This window comes from Pimephales promelas, chromosome 1, assembly GCF_988280905.1.
Source record: "Pimephales promelas chromosome 1, fPimPro1.hap1.1, whole genome shotgun sequence".
NCBI classification, from domain to species: Eukaryota; Metazoa; Chordata; class Actinopteri; order Cypriniformes; family Leuciscidae; genus Pimephales; species Pimephales promelas.
Genome location: NC_142769.1, coordinates 2,896,983 through 2,922,500, shown reverse-complemented (window position 1 = coordinate 2,922,500; position 25,518 = coordinate 2,896,983). Strand labels below are relative to the sequence as shown.

The following is a 25,518-nucleotide window of genomic DNA, read 5'->3' as shown; positions in this document are numbered from 1 at the left end:
TTGTCTGAATACAAGACATTTCTGAATTTTCTTTAATATTTTTTCATCCCTGTTACCAAATGTTGCTTGAATACAAAAGATATATCTGAATATATTTACAAAAAAAGTCATCCCTGTTACCATAGTTGCCTGAATACAAAAGGCATTTCTGAATGTATTATTTACTATTTTTCATCCCTGTTTCCAATAGTGGTATGAATGCATGACAATTCTGAATGTATGTACTATTTTCCATCCCTGTTACTAAAATTTGTCTGAATACAAAATACATGTCTGAATATATACACACTTTTTTCATCCCTGTTACAAAAAATCTGCCTGTATACAAAAACATGGGTGAATACAATTTAAAACCATGTGTGATTTCTAGGAATAACATTAAATTAAGAAAAAAAAAATATTTTTAAATATATTACAATTCATTAAAAATGGGTAACAGGGTTTCTTACAATATCTTAGATGTTTAAATGGCTGTGCTTGATGAATGCACACCATGGGTAAAAATTGATTCAATGATTTCTGCAATGATTTTTTTTGCCCTACAGACAAACTAATCATCATTCAGTTGTGGAGTTGGGTGGATTTCCGACACAGGGAACATGCTGTGATGCTGAGCAAGGCATAAATAGTTTACAGAAAAGAAGAAGAGAGGAGCCGACTGAAAACACAAGAAAATCTCCACTCAACCTCATCTGTCAGACATCGACTGGCATTAAACACCATTATCACCAGCATTCTCACACTGACTATTTATATTTCTCCGCCTGTCTCAGCTGTGAAGTAACCCGATCCATGTGTTGAATTCAAAATTAAACTCTGCTTGTTTTATTTTACTTATACATTTTTGGGATTTGAAAGAAAAATAAAAAATTAGTGGAATTCCAAGGAACGGATTTATGAGAGTACAATAAAGGCCTCATACAATTAGACAAAATACATATAATAAATGAACACCTAAAGAAGAGCAAGTCAATCCTAAACCAATGCAAGTACCAAAATATCTACATTTAGAGAACAACAGTTCTCTGGTGGATGTGGCTAACAGTCCGAAACACACGCCAGACCGCAGCACTTGCAGAGGAGAGAGAAGCTCAACGAAACTCCACCCTACCTCAAGCATAACACACACCTCAACCCAAGGGAAAACCAGCTGGTCTCATGAAGGGGGTCTTTGTCCGTTTGGGCTAAAGAACATGCAGTGAAACACGTAGACCCAATGAGGAGCTTTTCCACAGAAGACACGCTTCATTCTTCATGTTTTCCTTTCATGGACTGTGACGTTATTACTTGTAAGCTCCACACATCAGTGGCTCTCCGCATGTGTATCTATAGTCGACGGCCTCGAAACCGTGACACAGGCAAAGTTATTTTACTTGATTTAATCTGAAAGACTCACTTAGACTCCTTGGAACTGGATCAGATGCATAAATTAGACAAATATATAGACAATATAAGTATAACAATATATAAACAAAACAAGTAAATAATAATCTATTTTATTGATTTGACGGCATCAAGCATTCAGCCCTATTACCAAATTTATTGTAAACTATAAATTACCTTGTTGCCAAAAGTTGTCTGAATACAGACATCACAATCCAATTGAATCAAATTAAAATCATGAGCACTTTTAGCAATAAACGTTAAATAAAGAAAAATAAAATGGCTAACAGGGTTTCTGGCAATAACCTTGGTAACAGGGTTGAATGGCTGTGCTTCATGAATGCACAACATCATTTGTGTAAAAATTGATAAATGGTTTTCTTTTGCCCTATTGATGAACTAAAAATGGCTTATTTTTGTCATCTTAATGTAAGTAAATATGATTTTCACATGTGTCTGTTAATATGAGGGAGACACAGGCTTGGAGACTCGGTTTTACCGAAAAGGTCCATTGTAGTGTTTTGCATTTGTAAAGACTTGGAGCTGGATCAGACAAAACAAATAAGACGATATATATATATATATATATATATATATATATATATATGAAGAGTTCAGATGCAAAAGCCTCTAAATGCCATTTGAAATTTTCATCTTTAATGATGATTTTTTATCAAACTTGTATATTTAAGTTCAGTAATTTCACTTAAATAACAATTAATAGGTAATTATCATTGCCATTTAAGTGAAATTACTGAACTTAAATATACAAGTTTGATAAAAATCATCATTAAAGAAGAAAATTTCAAATGGCATTTAGAGGCTTTTGCATCTGAACTCTTCATATATATATATATATATATATATATATAAATTAAAAAAGGGAAAAAATTACTAACATGGGTTTCTTACAATAATCATGGTAACAATTCTATTTTATTGATTTTTGACAAAATGTTACAAACAAATTAACAGCAAAATTAAAATTTCCCCCCTAAATAGCTAGAGTAATTCCTATTTAGGAGCATTAATATTTTATTTTATCACTAAAAATACTTGTTATTTGTATAATACTTGTAATACTTGTAACTTGTTATTGTTAGAAAATAATAAAATCTCACTAAGTAAGTACCCAGATAGCAAACTGACATTGAATCAACGTGGAAACAACGTCTCTCATGACATTGAAACAACGTTGATTTTGCTCATCGAATTAACATTGAACCAACGTCAGACGCGGCATTCCTCAAAGCTAAATGAAAATCGAAAATTGGTTTTCTTTCATAACGTTGAAACAGCGCGTTGATTTCAGGTTGATTTTCCGTTAGTTTTGAAAGAATGACGCGTCTGACGTTGGTTCAACGTTAATTCATTGAGCAAAACAATGTCAGATCAACGTTGTTTCGATGTCATATTTCCACGTTGATTCAATGTCAGTTTGCTATCTGGGTAGTAATGATATTCAGACATTCCCATTTTTTGTAAACAAACACATGCACACACACACACAACACACACAAACCTGCGGTCAGTGAATGATACTTTCTAAATTTAGGCGTCTACTCTCCTTTCACTTAACATTTGTTAAAAAAAATCAAGGGTTTCAAGTCCAATTTTGCACCCTATACACAGATAAACAAGAATGGCCTGAATAGAAAAGACATTTTTTAACAAGTGAGCCACCTTGGACTCATTTCCTTCATTCACGACCGTCGGTGCATCAGGCGTGTTGAGGGAGCAGTAATGCTTTGGTTCTATGCCTGGAGTCGCCTCAAATAACCCAGAACTAATGTGCAGGTTAGCAGCTAACAGGCTAACAGCTAGCGCTACATATCCAGTGTGCCGCTCTGAGGCCAAACTACTGGCATCCGTCAACAGAAACCCAACACCAAACTACCGGTGGCGCTGACCCAACCTGCCCCAGAGCAGCCAGCCTGTGATTGATGCCGTCATGAGATACAGCGAGCGAGATGAAAGCCTGCCTTGTCAACAGCTCAGAAGGTTCTGGCATGGTTTCCATCCTTAACTGTTCAGCTCTATGACTGTGACTCCAAACAGAGCAGATGCTAAAGCTGTGCCAAGCCTTGAATAAGGGAGTGACACTATTCCCTCTGATGCCACCAGCAAGAGTCCTGTGTGGAAATCCAGTTAAAACCAGATGGTTTCCACCCTCAGAAAGTCAAAAACGGCAAAAACTTGATATGATAAAAATTTCATAATCATTTGTATTTGAAACAAGTATTCGTTACTTCAATGAGCTCATTCCCAGACAGCAAACTGACATTGAATCAACGCGACGTCTCTCATGACATTGAAACAACGTTGATTTTGCTCATCGAATTAACGTTGAACCAACGTCAGACGCGGCATTCTTCAAAGCTAAATGAAAATCGAAAATTGGTTTGCTTTCATAACGTTGAAACAACGCGTTGATTTCAAGTTGATTTTCCGTTAGTTTTGAAAGAATGACGCGTCTGACGTTGGTTCAACGTTAATTCGATGAGCAAAACAATGTCAGATCAACGTTGTTTCTATGTCATATTTCCACGTTGATTCAATGTCAGTTTGCTATCTGGGTTGTTTCTGCCTTAAATTATTACATTGTTGATTTTGGATTATGTACATTTCTGAAATGCATAACTTAGACAGTTACCTCTGAAAACAGATCGCCGTCAATTGTAATGTGGACTCATGCATTTTCTGTAAAGCTGCTTTGAAACGGTAGCCCGGGAAAACCCAGACAACTTCCGGCAAATTTAGATTTGCTCTGAAAGTTAGAGCTTATTCAAGCCCATTTCCAATCCGTCGAAATCGCGGCACCAATCAGAAACGTTGGGGCGGGCTTTACACGATGACAAGATTTTGAAGCAGATTTTGTAGCCTACATTACAAAGATGGACGCCGCCGTCAAACATCGCTCGTTCGAATCAGCTATCGCGTCTGTTTTAAGCGATCTCAGACGTCATCTCCTTTATCGCTCTGATTGGTTTTAGGTCTACCCGCGACGTCCGTTGGTGACGCCCCACTGGAAATGAATTGTCTATGATGCTTTGCCACAACTGAGAATGGTCTTGTTTTAACCAGGCTATTGAAACGGTGTATATTGTGAAAAGTGCTATACAAATAAACAACGCTATCTCACGACCAATTCGTTAAAAAGTGGCTAATTCGAACTAATTCATACGACCTCACTCTAACGCCGCCTTCACACTGGCAGTTGAAATCAGCTCCGATGCGGCTGCGAAACGACCGGAAGTCATTCATTTCCTATGGAGATTCGCAGACCGCATGCGAATGGGTCCGAAACGGGTCCGACCGAGTGCGGTGCGAAGAAAATCGTGTCCGTTGGTCATCCGGATGCGTTCAAAAATTTGAACTCGTGCGAAAAGCTACGGACGGTTCCTATCCGACAATTCCAGCAGAAGTTGAGCGTTGCTATGGTACTGATAAACAAACCTGAATTATTAACTTTTAATAAAATAAATTATGATTTTATAACGATAAGTTGTCATGTCATTTTTTATTTTCATGACTTTCTAACGTTTATAAGGGCAGTTACAATTAAATTGAAGGTAGACATTGAACTATTGACCACTATCACATATTTTAGCCGACCTGACATGTCAACGTATCATCAGAGAGATCATACAGAACTGACAGAATCAAACTTTAATAATAATAATAAAAAAAAAATACAAAATCAAACTTTAATCTCTCTCTCTGCCATTTTTGTTCTACCCGTGTCCGACGCTTTTCACTGTGTAGTACGACGTCCGTTGGGAACGTATTGCGTATTACGGAGCTGATTTCAACTGCCAGTGTGAAGGCGGCGTAAACCCACGTGATAGGTAGGTTTAGGGGCGGGGTCAGGGGTAGGTCATTCGTACGAATTCATACGAATTGGCCAACTCGTAAAATATGTACAATTTAGCAAAAATCGTACTAATTTGTACGAGTGAGGTCGTACGAATTAGCCACCTTGTAAAATCTGTACGTGTTGCCATGAGATCGGGTTGAATGTGACTTGAATTGAATAATGAAGAAAAAATGTATTAAATTCTTGAAAAGAAAACCTTATTTATTAGTATGCCATCATATTTTATCATTATTTCATGGAAGAAAAAAAAATAGTGTAAACTAAACTATATTTTGGGTTAGGGTTAGGTAAAAGATTATATATTAATCATTCATGGTTGTGTGTGGGGGGCACCTTCAATGATACAAACAAATAGATGAAGTTTATCTTTATCAAGGTTAATTATTAATGCTTATTAATATTTAAAACACCTTTGCCCGCCAAGGCAAAGTCATATGAAGTGAAACGACAATAAAAAACAAATGGTAATAATAAATCACTGAAAAGACTCTAGCAGACCCTCATGACTTGATACGTTTTTAAAAATATCACATCATTTCCCCTTCTGTATTACAAAGCAATATAAGATCGGATAATACAATATTGTAAATGTAAAAACAATGATATTTGTTAATGAATGGATTGATCCTAGTGGCTGGTCTAGGCTGGTTTAGATGGCAGATCAGCTGGACAAGCAGCCAAGATTAACCTAGCATCTTAAAAATAGGTGTCGTAAATCAATATGAAGAGCTTCATCTTTACAATGAGTCGGAGAGTGTGCTTTTCCCAGCTGGGCTGAGACGGACTATCATCATACCTTTCTTGATTTGTTTCACATGTGCTTCCAATGGTTAACCGATATGTTTGATTCGCACATTACTATAAGCCCAAAGCCACAGCCTGCGTAACATGCGCAAATTAGAGGTCGAATATGGACAAACCCAAATGTTGGGTTAAAAATTCAATTAAAAAATGTTCAGTTGAAAGTAAAAGTTGAAGTTGGGTTAAACTTTGAAATTACATTTTTAACCCAACATTTGTATTTGTCCATATTTGACCCAAATTATAGATAAAATACATTTTAAAAAAAACATAAAAACCCAAACAGCATTGTTTAGAGTTTAAGTATTAAAAATATAGTTCTTTATATAGTCGTTATATTTTAATACACTCTAAAAAATGCTGAGTTGTTTCACCCCAAATTTTGGTCAAATATGGACAAAGTTTTTTGTTGGGTTAAAAATGTAATTGAAAAGAATACAGTTGAAAGTGAAAGTTGAAGTTGGGTTAAAATTTTAAATTAAATTTTTAACCCAACATAAGGATTTGTCCATATTTGACCCAAATTATAAATAAAATACATTTAAAAAAAAAACATAAAAAACCCAAACAGCATTGTTTAGAGTTTAAGTATTTAAAATATAGTTCATTATATAGTCATCATTATATTTTAATACACTCTAAAAAATGCTGGGTTGTTTCACCCCAAATTTTGGTCAAATATGGACAAAGTTTTTTGTTGGGTTAAAAATGTAATTGAAAAGAATACAGTTGAAAGTGAAAGTTGAAGTTGGGTTAAAATTACATTTTTGGGTTTGTCCATATTTGACCCAAATTTGGGTTGAAACAACCCAGCATTTTCTAGAGTGTGTTAAAATATAACGACTATATAATGAACTATATTGTAAATACTTAAACTCTAAACAATGCTGTTTTTATGTTTTTTTAAAATGTATTTTAATTATAATTTGGGTCAAATATGGACAAACCCAAATGTCATTAATGACATCATTTTCATTTTTGGGTGAACTATCCCTTTAAGACTTGATCTTCATGAGTTGTGTTCGTGTCAGTGAGAAACATGGCGGACTATAGGTTGATTTAGGGGCTGTTTACACAACACCGTTTCCAAGTAAAAACGTTAAAACTTTTGATGCATTCTGGCCGCTCAATTACATGACAACTGCATTTTGGGTGCTTGTTTCGAGTTTCAAAGTGCACGTTTTTGAACACGATCTACTTGTAAACAACAAAAACGTGAATCTCTGAAGACGATGACGTCATGCAAATGCGTATTACGTGTTCAGTCTATAGTGTTTCATCGTCGTCTGATATATCTAATACAGCGTTTTTTTGTCGTTTTCGTGGATCCGTGTGAATTGGGATCGTTGTGTTGCCTATACGTGGAAAACTCAAAGGAAAAGCTTCTCAGTTTTAAGGATATCGTTGTCGTGTAAACGTACCCCTAGTTTGAACTTAAGTATATTCTTTCAATGTATATAATTTCTGTAAAAAGCACTGTTTTTATAAGTGTGCTAAAGTACATTAGCCTACTTTCCCCTCCCTTTGGCCGAACATTACAGGGCCAGACTCTATTACAAACAGGATAAATGTGATATCTGTAGAGTGAGCTGAAAACAGCATTTAATCTTGTTAATACACATCCTGAGCAAAAGGCTGCAGAAATTATAGGCCATTAACATTGATAAGCAACTCTGCCAATGGTCATCCTGCAATGATTTCATCCAACCTTTATAGATCAGGAGAGTAGCAGACATTGATCAACCCCAAATTGGATTTTAAATGGGGTTTCAGAGAATCGAGGAAATGGGAACAAAGGGACGGGATGAATGGCTAGTTGTTTGATCAGTGGTTTCACTGAACCGGTGCGGATAAAAACCCCTCAGGGATCATTAGACCAGCTTAAAAAAAAACATACTGACCACCTTAATGACCCTGTTTTTCCATCAGGACAATCAAATTCCTAAAGTAAACTTCACAAATGGCCTAAATCATTTAAAAAATTTCATCGTCTGTTTTTCTGAATTAACGAGTTAATTATCTCAGATTTACGAGATTATTTTTCATGGAAAAAATTGTTTGGTCTGTTTTTCTGAATTAACAAGATAATTATCTCACAATTACAAGAAAATTCATGGGACAAAGTTTTTGCTCTTTTTTTCTGAATTTACAAGCTAATTATCTCAGAATTACGAGGGCCATTTTTCATGGGAAAAATTGTTTGCTCTGTTTTTCTGAATTAACAAGATAATCATATCAGAATTACAAAAAAATGGGAAAAAGTTTTTGCTCTGTTTTTTCTGAATTTACAAGTTAATTATCTCAAAATTACGAGATAATTTTTCATGGGAAAAAAGTTTTTGCTCTGTTTTTCTGAATGAATGAGTTAATTATCTCAGAATTATGAGATAATTTTTCATGGAAAAAAGTTTTTGCTCTGTTCTTCTGAATTAACGAGTTAATTATCTTAGAATTACGAGATATTTTTTTCATGGAAAACAAAAACGTTTTTGCTCTGTTTTCTGAATTAACAAGATAATTATCTCAGAATTACTAGATAATTTCTTATGGGAAATTTTTGGCTCTGTTTTTCTGAATTAACGAGTTAATTATCTCAGAATTACGAGATCATTTTTCATGGAAAAAAGTTTTTGCTCTGTTTTTCTGAATTAACGAGGTAATTATCTCAGAATTACGAGATATTTTTTTCATGGAAAACAAAAACGTTTTTGCTCTGTTTTCTGAATTAACAAGATAATTATCTCAGAATTACTAGATAATTTCTCATGGGAAATTTTTGGCTCTGTTTTTCTGAATTAACGAGTTAATTATCTCAGAATTACGAGATCATTTTTCATGGAAAAAAGTTTTTGCTCTGTTTTTCTGAATTAACGAGGTAATATCTCAGAATTACGAGATATTTTTTTCATGGAAAACAAAAACGTTTTTGCTCTGTTTTCTGAATTAACAAGTTAATTATCTCAGAATTACGAGATAATTTTTCATGGGAATTTTTTTTTGCTCTGTTTTTCTGAATTAACGAGTTAATTATCTCAGAATTACGAGATAATATTTCATGGAAAAAACGTTTTTGCACTGTTTTTCTGAATGAATGACTTAATTATCTAAAAAAATAACTCAGAAAAGAGTACAAATTAACAATTAAAAGAGTAACTCATGAATTCATAAAAACAGTGAAATTTTTTTCAAGAAAAATAGATCTCATAATTCTGAGATAATTAACTCATTAAATCAGAAAAACAGAGCAAAAACTTTTTTTCCCATGAAAATTTATCTCGTAATTCTGAGATAATTGACTCGTTAATTCAGAAAAGTCGATTTTTCTTCAAGTGAATGTAATACGCTTCCATAAATTAGACCTTTTTACATCATAAAATATTCATACACACACAAACTGGAATTCTTCTGTACTGTACTATAGAAATATTTGGAGATGCATATTGCACAGTATGATCAAAGGGAGCGTGAGCATGTTTTGTACCGTGTTTAAATTGCATCTTAAGGTTTGGAGGATTGATGTCACACTTCATACGGAAACCAATATGAAGCAATCAACAGTAACTCTCACTGTACTCTTTCATCTCTCTGCTCTCCTGTTCTGCCTCTCTGACTCCACCGTTTACTGTGCTTAATCCCCGGAGCGCAGAGCGTACTCATAAACCCACATAGACGTCAAGGACGGGCTTGAACGCCTCGTCTGATAATACAAACGTCCTTATAAATATTCCCAATTACTGGCGGACAGTTCAAACCCTTCATTCAGGCACTTTTTAATTGTCATATTTTTCAGTTAAAATAACCTCTGGTTCCACAAGCAACACATTTGATTAATGAAGTCATCGTGTGAAGACGGTAACTCTGGGGATACTTGCATTCAAGCCAATGTATGTGGTAATTATTGTTATGACAAACTCACTGGAAGGCAATTATTAGTGGTGTTTACTAAGGAAAGCAACACCATTAAAATGGCTCATTCTAACACTTAGGGATTTGAGCAAACCATCACTTTGTTCGTATTCTGCAATTTTTGTGTTTAGAAAAGAATGATTCCTCAAATTTCTTCTTTGAAATCTGGACAAAAAAACAGGTGAAAAAATACCAGTTGCATTGAAGGAGGAACTTCTTCCTTTTCTCTTTTGGTTTGCAAAGCATGGAAAGCACAACTTACAAGTACAAATATAGTTCAGAATCAACTTTTGAGAAGTTTACATGGAGAAACTGTTACAAAGAGTCTTTCCACACCTTTTGGCCAATGAAATTCCTTGATTTTTCTTTGACTTTCCCACACACTTAGAAGAAAAGGTTCTATCAGCGCTACGTATTTGGAACCCCTAAAAGGTTCTATATACTCTTAAAAAAGGGTTCCTCTGGGTTCTACATTCCGTACTTGGCCAATAGAACCTTTTACCAAAAAAAATGGTTCTATATAGAACCATTTTGGAGTTCCATATATGAAGCGGGGGATGGAACCATTTCTGGTTCTAAATAGAACCATTTCTTCTAAGAGTGCAGTCGTTCGCATTGATTTTTATAAATTTGAATAACGAGTTAGTTCACCAAGACATTACAATTCTGTCATCATCCACTGACCCTCATGTTGTTTCAAACACTATAGTCAAGTGAGATTTCTGTCCCTCCATTGAAGTCCGTGTAACCAAAACGTATGTTTATTGGTTCTCAGGTGTTTAATGCGCTCTCTGTACCGTATGTGTTTATCAACTAAATCTGTTTATCATACAAAGCGATCATGCCGTCGTAAATTGCTTGATTCATGTGGATTATGTTTTATATGTTTGAAAATGTGTTTTGAAGATCTTATGGGTTTGGAACGACAGTAACCAAATAAAAAAGTAATTAGTTATAGTTACTAGTTACTTCTCACAAATAGTAACTGAGTTAGTAACTCAATCAAATCATTATAAAAGTAACTAATTACCAGGGAAAGTAACTATTGCGTTACTTAAAAAAATAACTTGGATGCAGCCAATATTAAATATGGTAAATTAATGAAATGGACACTATAGAATAAATTATTATTAAAAAAATCGTAATGTTGCTGTGGGACAATGTGAGAGACACCAATAAAATTCAATAAATTATTTTAAATATTATCATTACTATAGTAGACCAATACAATTCATCGTCTGGTGTCGTTTAAAGCCCTTTGAACAGTTTGCACTGAAACTCTCATTCGGACCTTGAACCGTTTGGTCCCCATTGAAGTCCATTATATGGAGAAAAATCCTGGAATATTTTCATCAAACACCTTAATTTCATTTCGACTGAAGAAAGAAAGACATGGACATCTTGGATGACATGGGGGCGAGTAAATTATCAGCAAAAGCTTTTTTTTTAAAGAGAAACTACTCCTTTAAGTGCCCACGTTCACTTGAAGCATATAAAACAACTGATTTTTAGTGATTAATTTTTTAATAATTTAGACGAAATTGTGAAAAATATGAACATTACATTCCAGGCCTGGAAAACTCCTTTATATTTCCAGGGTTATCATGGTTGTGGAAAACCAATGGTACTAATCTGTGAACAGCCTGGCAATGTTTCTCAGGAGAGAGGTGTGAGAAAGATATTGTGTTTGTGTGTGTGTGTAGACGGTTGCAGTCTTGACTGGTATTTCCACCTCTCAGGCGGGCGCCGTCACTCTAATTATTTCCTCAGGCATCTGGGACGGGACGGGGCTGAATGCCAGCAGAACAGCAGACGCACACGGAAGCGATCCCTAAAAGTGGACACTGCTGCCACAGCGGGACTCAGAGCTCATGTTCGTCACGCCGAGGAATCAATGACCTGTTAGTGGAGGTCGCGCAGAGCTATGGATCTATTAATAGCAGTGTCTCCATCCACCCCGGACTGATTCAAACCCCTACCTGTCCTCGATGAGCTGGTCTCTGTGCATCCACGTGACGGAGGCTGTGGGATATCCCGTCACCACACACGGGAGCAGCACGCTCTCCCCCACCACTTTAATCACCGGTTGAGGCTCCAGGAGAAACTCCAGGGTCCTCTCCTCTCCGGATTCTGCACAACACAGAGAAGTGAACGTAGTCAGTGTCTGTCCATCACTAATAATACAATATATATCAACGCATTCTCACCCCAAGGCGTCACCTTTGACCATGCTTCAATATTTGACGTTTTAGGCGCCCTTTAGCGTCACTTACATGACGCGATCCTACGGCGTCATCTAACTGACGCTAAAGGAAAGCATCTGTTAGAGGACGCGGTTAGGTTTAGGTGTGGGGGTAGGGTACACGCGATCCTAGGGCGTCATCTAACTGACGCTAAAGGGCGCCTAAAGCGTCAGATATTGAAGCATGTCCAAATGCTTCCCAAGGCGTCAGTTAGGTGACGCCTTGGGAGTGAGAATGGGCTGTATATATATATATATATCGACTTATACTGATTAATTGGAAGCTACCATCTCCTCTGACCAACTGTGAGTGGGTTTTTGACCTACTTTTTGCCCTAAAACTTGCCCTAAAGTTTGGAGTTAGAATGAAACCTGATCTTTTCTTGAAATCTTGGAGGCCATTTTTAGATCATTTTAAAAGAGTAGTTCACTTTAAAAAAAAAAACTTTTTCTGATAATTTACTCACCCCCATGTCCATCTCCAAGATGTCCACATCTTTCTTTCTTCAGTCGAAAAGAAATGAAGGTTTTTGATGAAAACATTCCAGGATTTTTCTCCATATAATGGGCTTCAATGGGGTCCAAACGGTTCAAGGTCCAAATGAGAGTTTCAGTGCAAACCGTTCAAAGGGCTTTAAACGATTTCAGATGATGAATAAGGGTCTTATCAAGCGAAACGATCGGTCATTAAAAAAATAAATAAAAAACTTTAAGTTTTATAAGCTCAAATGGTCGCCTTGCTCTGTTCTGTGATGTGCGTTCGTGACTCTCCTGTTCGAACTTGTTCATCATTCAACTAACGAAATGACTCGAAAAAAGATTCGTTCATTTTGATGAACGAGTTCGAATAGGAGAGTCACGACACAAGCAAGGCGAGCCTTTAAACAGTTTGCACTGAAACTCTTATTTGGACCTTGAACCGTTTGGTTCCCAATGAAGTCCATTATATGGAGAAAATCCTGGAATGTTTTTATCAAAAACCTTAATTTCTTTTCGACTGAAGAAAGAAAAACATGGACATCTTGGATGACATGGGGGTGAGTAAATTATCGGCAAAGGTTTTTTTTAAAAGAGAACTACTCCTTTAAGGAGACTAGCTCTGGATAACTTAAGGTTTATTTAGTTGTTTAAATGCATATGCATATGTTACTGTGATTTTATGTTAACTATGCTGGATTAATTTGTGATTTTTTTTGTGAATCATGTAATAATCTGATAGTTGTCCTGTGCTTGAGATGCTTTTCTTAATATAACATAAAATAAATAAATAAATAATAAAATAAATAAAAAGTATTGCATTACTTTTTACTTTTAAATCCCATATCAACCTCGACCAGGATAAACATTTTAATTATATCAAATAATTGACATAAAATTGCATTAAATATTCTTCTCTCTATTTATTGGGAGAAGGTTGCATTAAAAACATACATTTTAACATTTTTAAGATGACGTTTGATTTGTTGTTAAATCCACTAGTTTTATATATAATTGTTTTATAGTCTAATACAGTATTTATTTAATGCAATTACATCAGAATAACTGTAATTAAAGTACAGAAGAATTAAGAGTAATCCCTTACTTTACTTTACTCAAAGGAAAAGTAATTAAATTACAGCAATTAATTACTTAGTAATGCATTTATACCTAACACTGCTAACTTTTAAAGTCACCAAGAACTCAAAATTGACAATTCTATTTTTTTTTTTATGGAATTGTGCAGTATTTATTTACCATAAATTATTTTTCTGTGCACATCATTATTTTAATTTTGTGCCTCGTGATCTGGACTCAAAATAACTTCCCCTCCCTCTCGTAACGAGATCTCTTCTCTGAGGACGAGGGCGGGGCAACCTGTCACTCACATGAGATGGACCAATTACATTTGTTTGTTCTTGTTCAAGAAGCCGTTTCACTCGGATATACATCACAGAAGAAAAGACAATCGCAACTTCTTTACATTTATGTTTCATTTCTTATTTAAAGTGATAGTACAACAACAACAAAAATTCTGTTATTTTATTGATTCGCCCTCAAATCATTCCAAACTTGCATGACTTATTTCTGTCGAACAACACAAAATAAGATACGTTGAGAAATGTCTCAGCGTCCATAGAATGGAAGTCAATGGGGTCCAATGTTGTTTGGTTTCCCAACGTGTGGTTCCACAGACGAAAGAAAGTCATAGAGGTTTGCAACCACATGAAGACAGAATTTTCATTTTAAGTGGACTGTCTCTTTAAGTATGAATGTAACAAGTGAGTGATTATATATCAGAAAAACACAAACTCATGCTATTGGTTGAGCCAGAAGTTTATATTTCATGACCCTCAAACAAACAGCAATTTTAAAAAAAAGTGCCTCTCCTTGGGGATGCTCTGACTTGCTTTTATTATTTTTTTTAACATTTACTATAGACTGTACACACTTAACCTTTTAGGCTTAAGCTCTTCAATTTTTCTCTTTAATACTCATTGTTTATTTATCTCCACGAGGGAAACAGAAATCATTTCCTTTCTCTCTTTACATATCACTGCTCATGTTTGGTGTGATACCCTCAGCGGGCGACGGGCTTCAGGCCTGCTTTGCGTTCTGCCTGGAAAAATAAATCTGCCTGCTGAGTATCTGCCACAAAGCAGCTCCGTTCTCTTTAACTTCAGCATAAATTACACTGTTCTCTCTGATAACACCACATGTGGCCGTCCTGCTCTAGGAGGCTTCCTTTAAAACTCTCTCTCTCTCTCTCTCTGCAACTGTGTGAGTTTCAGTAGGGTGTGAAAATCACATCAGAATCAACGTCTTGCATTTTTATTGTTAGGAATGAAGAGAAATCGGCCTTTCCTCTTAAGAGCTTGTATTTTTTTAAGGAGGAAAAAACTGAATTTATGTTTGTCATGGATTAAAAACTTTTTAAACATTTTAAAGACAGTATTGTTACATTTCATGTAGTGTGTGATAGTGCTGTTTGCGAAAGTAAAAGGTTGGCAAAGTTTAAAAGATCATTGATCAACAATGCATGCATTTCCAAAGGATAAGGATTAAGACTCAGGCTTAAACTGATTAAAACTCATTAAACTCATCTGATCATCGTTACTGTTTTTATTACTGTGTATGAACACAGTAATACAAACGGTAATGGTGATGCCGTTTTACCAACCAGATCTCACGGCAATTCGTACCAATTTTACGAGGTGGCTAATTCATAACAATTCGTAAAATCTCACTCGTGCGAATTAGTACGATTTTTGCTAAATCGTACATATTTTACAAGTTGCCCAATTCGTATGAATTCGTACGAATGATATACCCATGACCCCGCCCTTAAACCTACCCATCACGTGGGTTTAGACAAATCATACAAATTCGTACTAGTGAGGATGTACGAATTCGTACGAATTAGCCACCTTTTAATCACTCGTACAAATCGGTCGTGAGATAGCGTCTCAATTTGAGCCGGAGTTATAATCCTCATCCTTTGGAAGTGCATGCAAAGTGGATCTACGATCTTTAAAACTTCGCCGACCTTTTACATTTACAAACATTGCATTTAGAGCAGAGTAGACCAATCACAAAAGACTGGCCAATCTGACCAATCAGAGCAGAGTATGTTCTCGGAAAGGCGGGGTTTAGAGAGGCTGAATCCTTTGTCAAGCCTTTTCAGACATTGTGGGAAAAGAGCTGATGCTGCAATATACATCAACCCGACCTCACGGCAATTCGTACGAATTTTACGAGGTGGTTAATTCATAACAATTCGTAAAATCTCACTTGTGCGAATTAGTACGATTTTTGCTAAATCGTACATATTTTACGAGTTGCCCAATTCGTACGAATGACATACCCTTGACCCGCCCCTAAACCAACCCATAATGTGGGTTTAGACAAATCATACAAATTCGTACGAGTGAGGACGTACGAATTCGTACGAATTAGCCACCTTTTAATTACTTGTCCAAATTGGTCGTGAGATAGCATTGGTTTTACTGTTTCAATTTGAGCCGGAGTCATAATCCTCATCCTTTAGAAGTGCATGCAAAGTGGATCTACGATCTTTAAAACTTTGCCGACCTTTTACATTTACGAACATCTCATTTAGAGCAGAGTAGACCAATCACAAAAGACTGGGCAATCTGACCAATCAGAGCAGAGTATGCTCTCGGAAAGGCGGGGTTTAGAGAGGCTGAATCCTTTGTCAAGCCTTTTTAGACATTGTGGGAAAAGAGCTGATGCTGAAGTGCATGCAAAGTGGATCTACGATCTTTAAAACTTTGCCGACTTTTTACATTTACAAACATCCAATTTAGAGCAGCGTAGACCAATCACAAAAGACTGGGCAATCTGACCAATCAGAGCAGAGTATGCTCTCGGAAAGGCGGGGTTTAGGGAGACTGAATCCTCCTTTTCAGACACTGTGGTAAAAGAGCTGATGCTGCAATATATATAGAAAATGAAAGAGTATTTTGATCTTGGATGCATGAAAACTTATTGTATGAGACCTCAAAACAAAATTAGGAACCTTTAAAACAGCATAAATTATGGGGTACACCCAGGATGCTCCTCATGAAGTTGATGTAAGCGATGATGTAGAATAAATGTGGCGACTATGAACAAGCTCAAAAATATGATGCATAACTTAAAAGATGCATATTTAATCGAATCTCATAACATATTATCTTTACAGAAATGTACTTCTACTTATCAATCGAAATTAATCAAAAATGTAAAAATAAAATGAATTGTCCGTGATGATATATGAGAAGAAGTGATTGTAAATGTGATAGGTACCCGGCAGAACGTGTAAGTGCGCCTCTTCGCTGGTCTTGATGGGTCCGGCGTTCTCGATCACGCATCGGTACGGGCCCGTGTCGGCCTCGCTGGAGTTACTGATGACCAGAGCTCCACTGGCCAGCACGAACACTCTCTGATCCAGCTCCAGCGGCTGCTTGTTCACTTCCCAGCGGATGAAGGACACCAGGTCAGGGTTGACCTCGCAGTTCATCACGTGACTGTCCCCGACCCGCACCGACGCCGCTTCCGGCTGACTGAGGAACCGCGGTATTCCTGAACACAGAGAGGAAGACATTAGAATCATTACAGTCCATTATAGATATACACCGATTTCTCCACTAGAGGCCGACCGAAAAAGGATTATCGGCCGATACGATACAAATATTTTTGGGTTTTAAAATCCGATATTCCGATATATTATTAAATATTGTTGGATTTCACACACGTGTAAAAGAAAAGCTAACTTTTCTGCACAAGATACGTTTGATACTTTTTCTCTATGTCTGAATGTTCACTCCTCGCAAGTCTAACTTACATTTTACAATGCAGGGACTGTAACTAGAGATATTCTAGTTATAAATACAGTAATCATTACTTTATTTAGGCAGAAAAAGTTCATTGTGGTTTCCAAGCTCATTAATGTTAACGTTAGCGGTCTTCCACTGATGATAGTGGCGTTAGCTAGTCTATGATGAGCCATAAATTAGCAATAGATAACATCATACTGCAAATTGTAAAACATACATTTTCAATATAACAGGCCAAGGAGATGATTGAAGCGCGTTTCGTCCATTTTTATTTTATTTTTTAAATATTCATTTATCTGCCATTATAACTGCCGATACCGTTATATTGGAAAATGCCTAATATCGGCCGATAATATCGGTCTGGCTCTATTCTCCACTGATTATTCAGAATGACCACCAATACTGAACGTTTTGATCTAGTTGGTTCTCGTATTGTCAGCATCTTCAGCGTCACATCCTTCAGAAATCATTCTAATGATGTTGATTTGCTGCTTTATCAACTTTTTGTGAATCCATTTGTGAGGCTTAAAGCAGCACTATGCAGTTTTTCCCCTTAACTGAATAGCATCGGAGTTATTGCAATGGTTTTATGACTATTTTCGGGTTGAAATGTTGGGCGTCTTTAATATTTTTGTTGAAACTGTGATTCCTTTTTTTCCCCCCAGGATTCTTTGATAAATAAAACAGCATTTATTTGAAATAGAAATGTTTCTGTAACAATTTAAAAGTCTTTACTGTTGCTTTTGATCAAATTAATGCATCCTTGCTGAATAAAAGTATGATTTTTTGTAAGTAGCCGAGATATGAAAACGAAAATTTATTTCACATCTAATGCCAACATGCTCCTTTTTCCACAGCCGTAATCTCATGCTGGGCAAAGTGAATGAAATATCTGTGAGATATCAAATAACTCATGGAAAGCGAATGGAAAACCCTGGAGAAGTCATGGACTGAACAGGACACTTCTGATCAAAACACTCCAGGAGGGCTGGGTTTTATTTTACTTGATTCTTTAAAGCAAAACTAAAGAAGATTTTTTAGCTTAAAATCATGTTTCCAAAAGCATTTCAGTGGTTCATAAAGTCGTAACAGGGTGAAAAGGCACTTATGCCTTCCTATATCTGCTATAACCACACTATGTAAGATTGCCAGATCGGGTCGCGTTTCTGTAGTTCGAATGAGACATAAAAAACTACAAATTTGACTTGCATTACGTCAAGCGTTACAATAGATATAGCCTACACTCTCAGAAAAAAAAGGTACAAAAACTGTCCCTGGGGCTGTACCTTTTCAAAAGGTACACTTTTGTACCTTAAGGGTGCATATTGGTACCTTAATGGTATATTAGCATCTAAAATGTACATATCAACACTTAAAATGTACATATTAGTACCTAAAATGAACATATCAACGCTAAAAATGTACATATTAGCACCTAAAATGAACGTATCAACACTTAAAATGTACATATTAGTACCTGAAATGTACATATTAGCACCGGAAATGTACATATTAGCACATAAAATGTACATATTAGCACCCAGAATGTACATATTAACACAAAAAATTTACATATTAGCACATAGTACCTAAAATGGACAAAAGTGTACCTTTTGAAAAGGTACAGCCCCAGTGACAGCTTTCGTACCTTTTTTTCTGAGTGTAATGTTAGAATTGATTGATGTAAAGTGGCAATTGAGTGTTGTAAAGACAGAATTGTAAGATATAAACTATTTCGAGGGGGGAAAAGTCTTTTTTCCCACCTTAGAATTAGCCTGATAACTCAATTGCGAGTTTATATCTCATAATTCTGAGAAAAGATGTCAGAATTTCGAGATTTATACTCCCAATAATGTGTTATAAAGTCAGAATTGCGGGACGTAAACTCACAATTGTGGTATAAAAAGTCTAAATTCTGTCTTTTTTTCTCTCACAGTTGCGACTTTATATCTTGCATTTGTGACTTTATTTCACAATTATTATTTATAAATTTTTTATTTAGTGGCGGAAACAAACTCGATTGCGTTATTGAGGTGTTCAATTTTGGAAAATTGACATATCGCTCTCTTCAGTACAAGGAAAATACTCAAGTTTAAATCCCATATTCGAAGACTTTCTCAAGCAGTGCAGTAGGTATTTGTAATGGAGTCATTTTTTATCTCCACTTAAGTATGCTAGGAGTGTACGTGCTGATTTAGCATTAGCATCGCCGCTAAAGCTCAAAACACAGGTGAACATAAAGACTCATGTCTTTGTGAGGGACAAGGAGAGAAAAGTGATGTGGATTCCTTTGTCTGGCGTTAGTCGGTTACAGACATGCCATGCTCTCGCTCTCTGTTAATGTGAAAGAGCATGCAGTGAGAGATGCTATCAGCGCTGAACAGAGAACAGCATTCATTCATCTCCACAGGCTCTGCTTTATAACAGCAGACAGAAAGCTTTCACAGAGCACGCTGAGGGCTTTATACCCTTATAAACTATACACAAAACCAGCCTTTTACTGCAGAACAGCTCTTAAACTCTCTTTCTGCCTACACTCTAAAAAATGCTGGGTTGTTTTAACTAGTGTTGTCAAAAAACTCGGTACTTCGGTACCAAGTCGGTACTAAAAAAAAAAATGTTACGGTACCAGCTTTTCTTGGTACCGAGTACCAGGTTAATCCAGCTCTGTTCTAGACGCGATGTCTGAAACGTGCACAGTTGAGTCCTCTTTATAACGCTGATATGGCTCTCTCTCTCTCTGAATCCACTTGTTGAAACGAAAGGAGGAAAGAGCCACATATGGAAATATTTTGGATTAGGCTAATAATGTCACGTTGCCATAAGAGGCCGATTACATTCGCAAATTCGCAATTTCAAATATAGGCGCGATTCAAGCGCGCTCATAATAAAAACTCGTTGGCGTTGCATAGCAACGACAGACGCCGCGTGAGAGCAAGCGCTTTGGAAAGAATAAGCACGCGCAAAAATATAATTAAAAAACACGCGCGACATGTGAACGGCCTCTAAAGTGCTTTCGGGGTAGTTTTACGAGTACATGAGCACAGTAGTATCCACCCGACACCAGAGTACTACTGGTATTAGTATTGTCATTTAATGTCAGTGCCAGTTCTAGGCGTATTCTTGCCTTTATAACTCAGCAGGTTTAAAAAGCCTTTTTAAAATTAAATATGAATGCAGTTTTAGATTAAATAAAAGGACAGTCAAGTCAAATAAAACATGTTTTATGGTAATGCTACAAAGATACCATTCATCAACATTACTTAGTTATCAACACATTGAGTGAACAATATATTTTTACAACATTAATTAATGTTTGAAAATGTTATTTATTACAAACACCTGATTGTTCATGTTTGTTCACTTAATTCATTGTGCATTAAATAAATAATGGATTAAGACTTTACAAACAACTTTAAAAATGTGTTAGTGTATACTATTGTTTATTTTAGGTCATTTTATCTAATCTTTTTCTAAAGTGTTTATAATACAAATGTACAGTTTCCATACTTGTAACCGTGATAAACACTTAAATATATGTAAATTTAAACTAAGCTTTGGTACCGAAATTGGTACCGAGAACCGTGAATTTTAACTGGTATTGGTACCGAATACTGAAATTTTGGTACCGTGACAACACTAGTTTTAACCCAACTTTGGGTCAAATATGGACTAACCCAGCCGTTGGGTTAAATTTTTACATTACATTTTTAACCCAACATTTCGGGTTTGTCCATATTTGACCCAAAATTGGGTTAAAACAACCCAGCATTTTTTAGAGTGTAAGTACTAGCACTGATATGAGCAAATCAAGAAAAGACTAAAATCCAGGCATAGTTAGATACACTTCGTATGGCTACAGTATCAAATATTGATTGACATTATATTTCAGGGACAATGAAAGCAGGTTATTAATGCAAAATAAAATGCAGACCCTGATGTAAATACAAATAAATAAATAAATGCATTATTAAAAAGTAAATAATTATTACATGAGAAGGCAGAGAGTAGTGATTACCAGACATGACATTATGTAGAAAAAATGCCAAACAACTAAACAGTTTACCAGTTATTATGCCAAAATATATGAGCACAGAACGCCAAATGCCAATCAAGATTCCTAAACACTGTTCCAGACGGCTTTGTGTCACAATTCATTAGTATAATATAAGAGAACAAAATATCAGAAAAGACATCGGACAAAACAGTAGGCTTTATCGATTAATCTATCAATCATTTTTTTCCCCGATTAATCAAATAATATTTTCCCTCAGGGTTAATCTATTGATCTTTTTCAATAGTTGATTCAGTAGTTGATTAATCCTTTGGTTAATTTACCGATAAATAATAACCAGTAATTTACCAATTATTAATAACTGTAACTAATCTATGAACTTTTTTCTAATTATTTTATTTATTTATTTATGATATATTTATTTATCATGAAAGATACTAATTATGGGTTGTATATATACAGTATATATATATATATATATATATATATATATATATATATATATATATATATATTAGGGCTGTGCAAAAATTAATTGTGATTAATTGAATCCAAAATAAAAGTTTATGTTTACATAATATATGTCTGTGTGCTGTATATATGTATGCATGCATGTATATGTTTAAGAGTTATTTGCACGTAAATACTGTATATATACTGTATATATATATATATATATATATATATATATATATATATATATACATACATAATCTATATTATATATAAATATTTTACACATGAATAACACATTTTCTTAAATATATACATACATGTGTGTGTATTTATATATATATATATATATATATATATATATATATATATATAATAATTATACACAGCACACACAAATATATTATGTAAACACAAACTTTTATTTTGGATGCGATTAAATGGAATTAATCTTTGCACTGCCCTAATATATATATATATATATATATATATATATATGAAGAGTTCAGATGCAAAAGCCTCTAAGTGCCATTTGAAATTTTCTTCTAAAATGACCATTTTTGTCAAGCTTGTATATTTAAGTTCAATAATTTCACTTAAATAACAATTAATAGGTAATCTTCATTGCCATTTAAGTGAAATTACTGAACTTACATATACAAGCTTGATAAAAATGATCATTTTAGAAGAAAATTTCAAATGGCACTTAGAGGCTTTTGCATCTGAACTCTTCATATATATATATATATATATATATATATATATATACACAAAGTATATATATATATATATATATATATATATATTAAAATTAAAATTAAAATCAAATTCAATCAAAATATTAAATCTAAATTAATCTTGTAAATTGTAAATGTCAGTCTTTTTTGCCTCAACAATTTTTAATATATTTTACTGTTTTTATTTCTATATACCTATACTCACGCAGTGCATCTATAATACTACAGGATGATGCCTTAAATTTATCAAAAGTGACGGTAAAGACTATTATACAGTTCCGAAAAACTCTATTTCAAATAAATATTGTTATTTTTAAATTTAAATTCATTAAAAAAAATCCTGAAAAAAAAAAAAAACACTATCAGGGTTTCCAAGAAAATATGAAGCATCTCAACCGTTTTCAACATCGATAGGTTTCTTGAGCAGCAAATCATATTATTATTATGATTTCTGAAGGATCATGTGACACTGAAGACTGGAGTAATGATGCTGAAAACCCAACCGGCATGGGAAACCATGCTGGTTTAAACTGGTCGTTTCAGCAGGGTCCAGTAAAGCAAATATATTTCTAGTTTAGAGAACGGTTCAAGCGATGTGTTTTGGTGGCAGTGGAAACCCTCCCTGCTGTTTCACTCTTCCTCAGTGTCGTCCTCTCTCCAGACAGATAGTCCAAGAGCAACATTTGCTGAGTGATTCATCACACTGGTGTAGATGCTACATGGGAACTAGTGCCGTGCTGTAAGCTTGGACCTCACACACACACACATCAATCTCAGTACACAAGAACACGCTATATCTGGAGATGGGGATTGACAGACTCATTACAGTTTATTGGCCAGACTCTTGTGTGATTGCACTGGAGTGGACAGTCCACTCAACGGTCCGATTGTCCCACTGTTTTAATCGATCGGATGACAACAACTTACAGCTAAGGCTACACGTACACTACTCCTGATACATTAGAAAACAAATATCTGGGCTGTCAAACGATTAATCGCATCCAAAATAAAAGTTTGTGTTTACATAATATATGTGGGTGCAGTGTGTATAATTATTTATATAAATAGACACACATGCTTGTATATATTTAAGAAATATTTTAATGTATATAGATTTATATATCATTCATATTAAATAGAAATATTTTACATATAAATAATATTTTTTTCTTAAATATACATGCATGTGTGTGTATTTGTATATTATATATATAATTATACATAATTATTATAATAATTAATTATTTTTTACATAATTAATTATTTATATATAATTATACACAGTGCACCCACATATATTATGTAAACACAAACTTTTATTTTGGATGCGATTAATCGCGAATAATCGTTTGACAGCCCTAGTTTTGGCTATTCGTTCGCATGAGTGTGAAAATGGACGTTTGCGAAAAACGTTTTCATTTACTGAGAAATATCTATTTTTAACTATATGTGCCTGCTGTGTGCTATTCACTTTCAATATAAATGTTCATATCTTTATATTACATTCTTTAATATATTGCTGATCAGAACATGAGAAATTTTATTTTAGATTTTAGATTTATATATAATTTATATTATATATAAATATAAATATTTTATATATTATTTTTTTTTCTTAAATATACATGCATGTGTGTGTATTTATATATATATATATATATATATATATATATATATATACAAAATAATTATACACAGTGCACCCACATATATTACGTAAACACGAACTTTTATTTTGGAGGCGATTAATCGCGATTAATCGTTTCACAGCCCTAATTAAAAAATGTCCTAGCTCTTCCAAACTTTATAATGGCCGTGAATTTCAAAGTCCAAGTCCATAAAAGCGCATCCATCCACGATAAAAGTGCTCGAAACGGCTCTGGCGGGTTACTAAAAGGCCTTCTGAAGCGAAGCGTTGCGTTCGTGTAAGAAAAATATCCATATTTAACCCATTATTGACTAAAATAGCTAGCTTCGGCAGACGGCCGTACGCATCGATTTATGGCAGAAGAGTAACACTTGATGAACGCAGAAGCAAAACACAACACCAGTCGCGAATTAGAAGTCTAAAACGACAATTTTTAAAGAGAAATGTGGGAGGAGCTTGAGTTTGTTGCTTGAACCGCGAGAGGCGTCAAAGCTTACGACAATCCTACGTCACACATCGTCGAGTGTTACTCTTCGACTTGCGTAGACCGCCTGCCGGAAGCTAGTTATTTTAGTCGATGAAGTTTTAAATATGGATATTTTACTACATGAACGCATCGCTTCACTTCAGAAGGCCTTTATTAACCCACCAGAGCACTTTTATCATGGATGGATGCACTTTGATGGACTTCCAACAAAATATACCCATTCACTCTCATTCTAAATTTTAGAAGAGCCAGGACATTTTTTAATATAACTCTGATTGTATTTGCCTAAAAGAAGAATGTCGTATACGCCCAGGATGGCTTCAGGGTGAGTAAATCATGGGCTAATTTTCATTTTGGGGTGAACTATCCCTTTAAGGCCCCCAACTTCCATTTACTTCAGTCAAACCAAGAAGAGAATTTAAGCGGGTACACGGTCTCCTCTCCCCCGCTGGGCTGAAGCTCATTCATGGTTCATGTGAGACTGTGGATACTCTTCTTTATTGGGTCTTAGAGGCGGCAGGCTGCTCTTTAAAAAGCTCCAGAAATTTACAGGCCCTCGGACAAACGGCTCCCTCCATTTTGCGACTGGGTTTTTAGGCCTGTAGAGCGAGTCGATTTACCGACGCTGTTAAAGCTTGATATGAGGAGATAAAT

General features: G+C 35.1%; 1 protein-coding gene across 9 annotated transcripts in view; it reads right to left on the bottom strand.

Moving 5' to 3' along the window:
• neo1a (neogenin 1a) overlaps positions 1-25,518 on the bottom strand; it is a 198,149-nt gene that overhangs the window by 69,924 nt on the left and 102,707 nt on the right. For all 9 annotated transcript variants that reach the window (XM_089135430.1, XM_089135315.1, XM_089116323.1 and 6 more), the window contains exons 3-4: positions 16,995-17,270; positions 11,947-12,097 (exon numbers count right to left, since the gene is read on the bottom strand). In XM_089135430.1, coding sequence (XP_088991556.1) covers positions 11,947-12,097; positions 16,995-17,270 — 427 coding nt within the window. The remainder of the gene's footprint in view (positions 1-11,946; positions 12,098-16,994; positions 17,271-25,518) is intronic.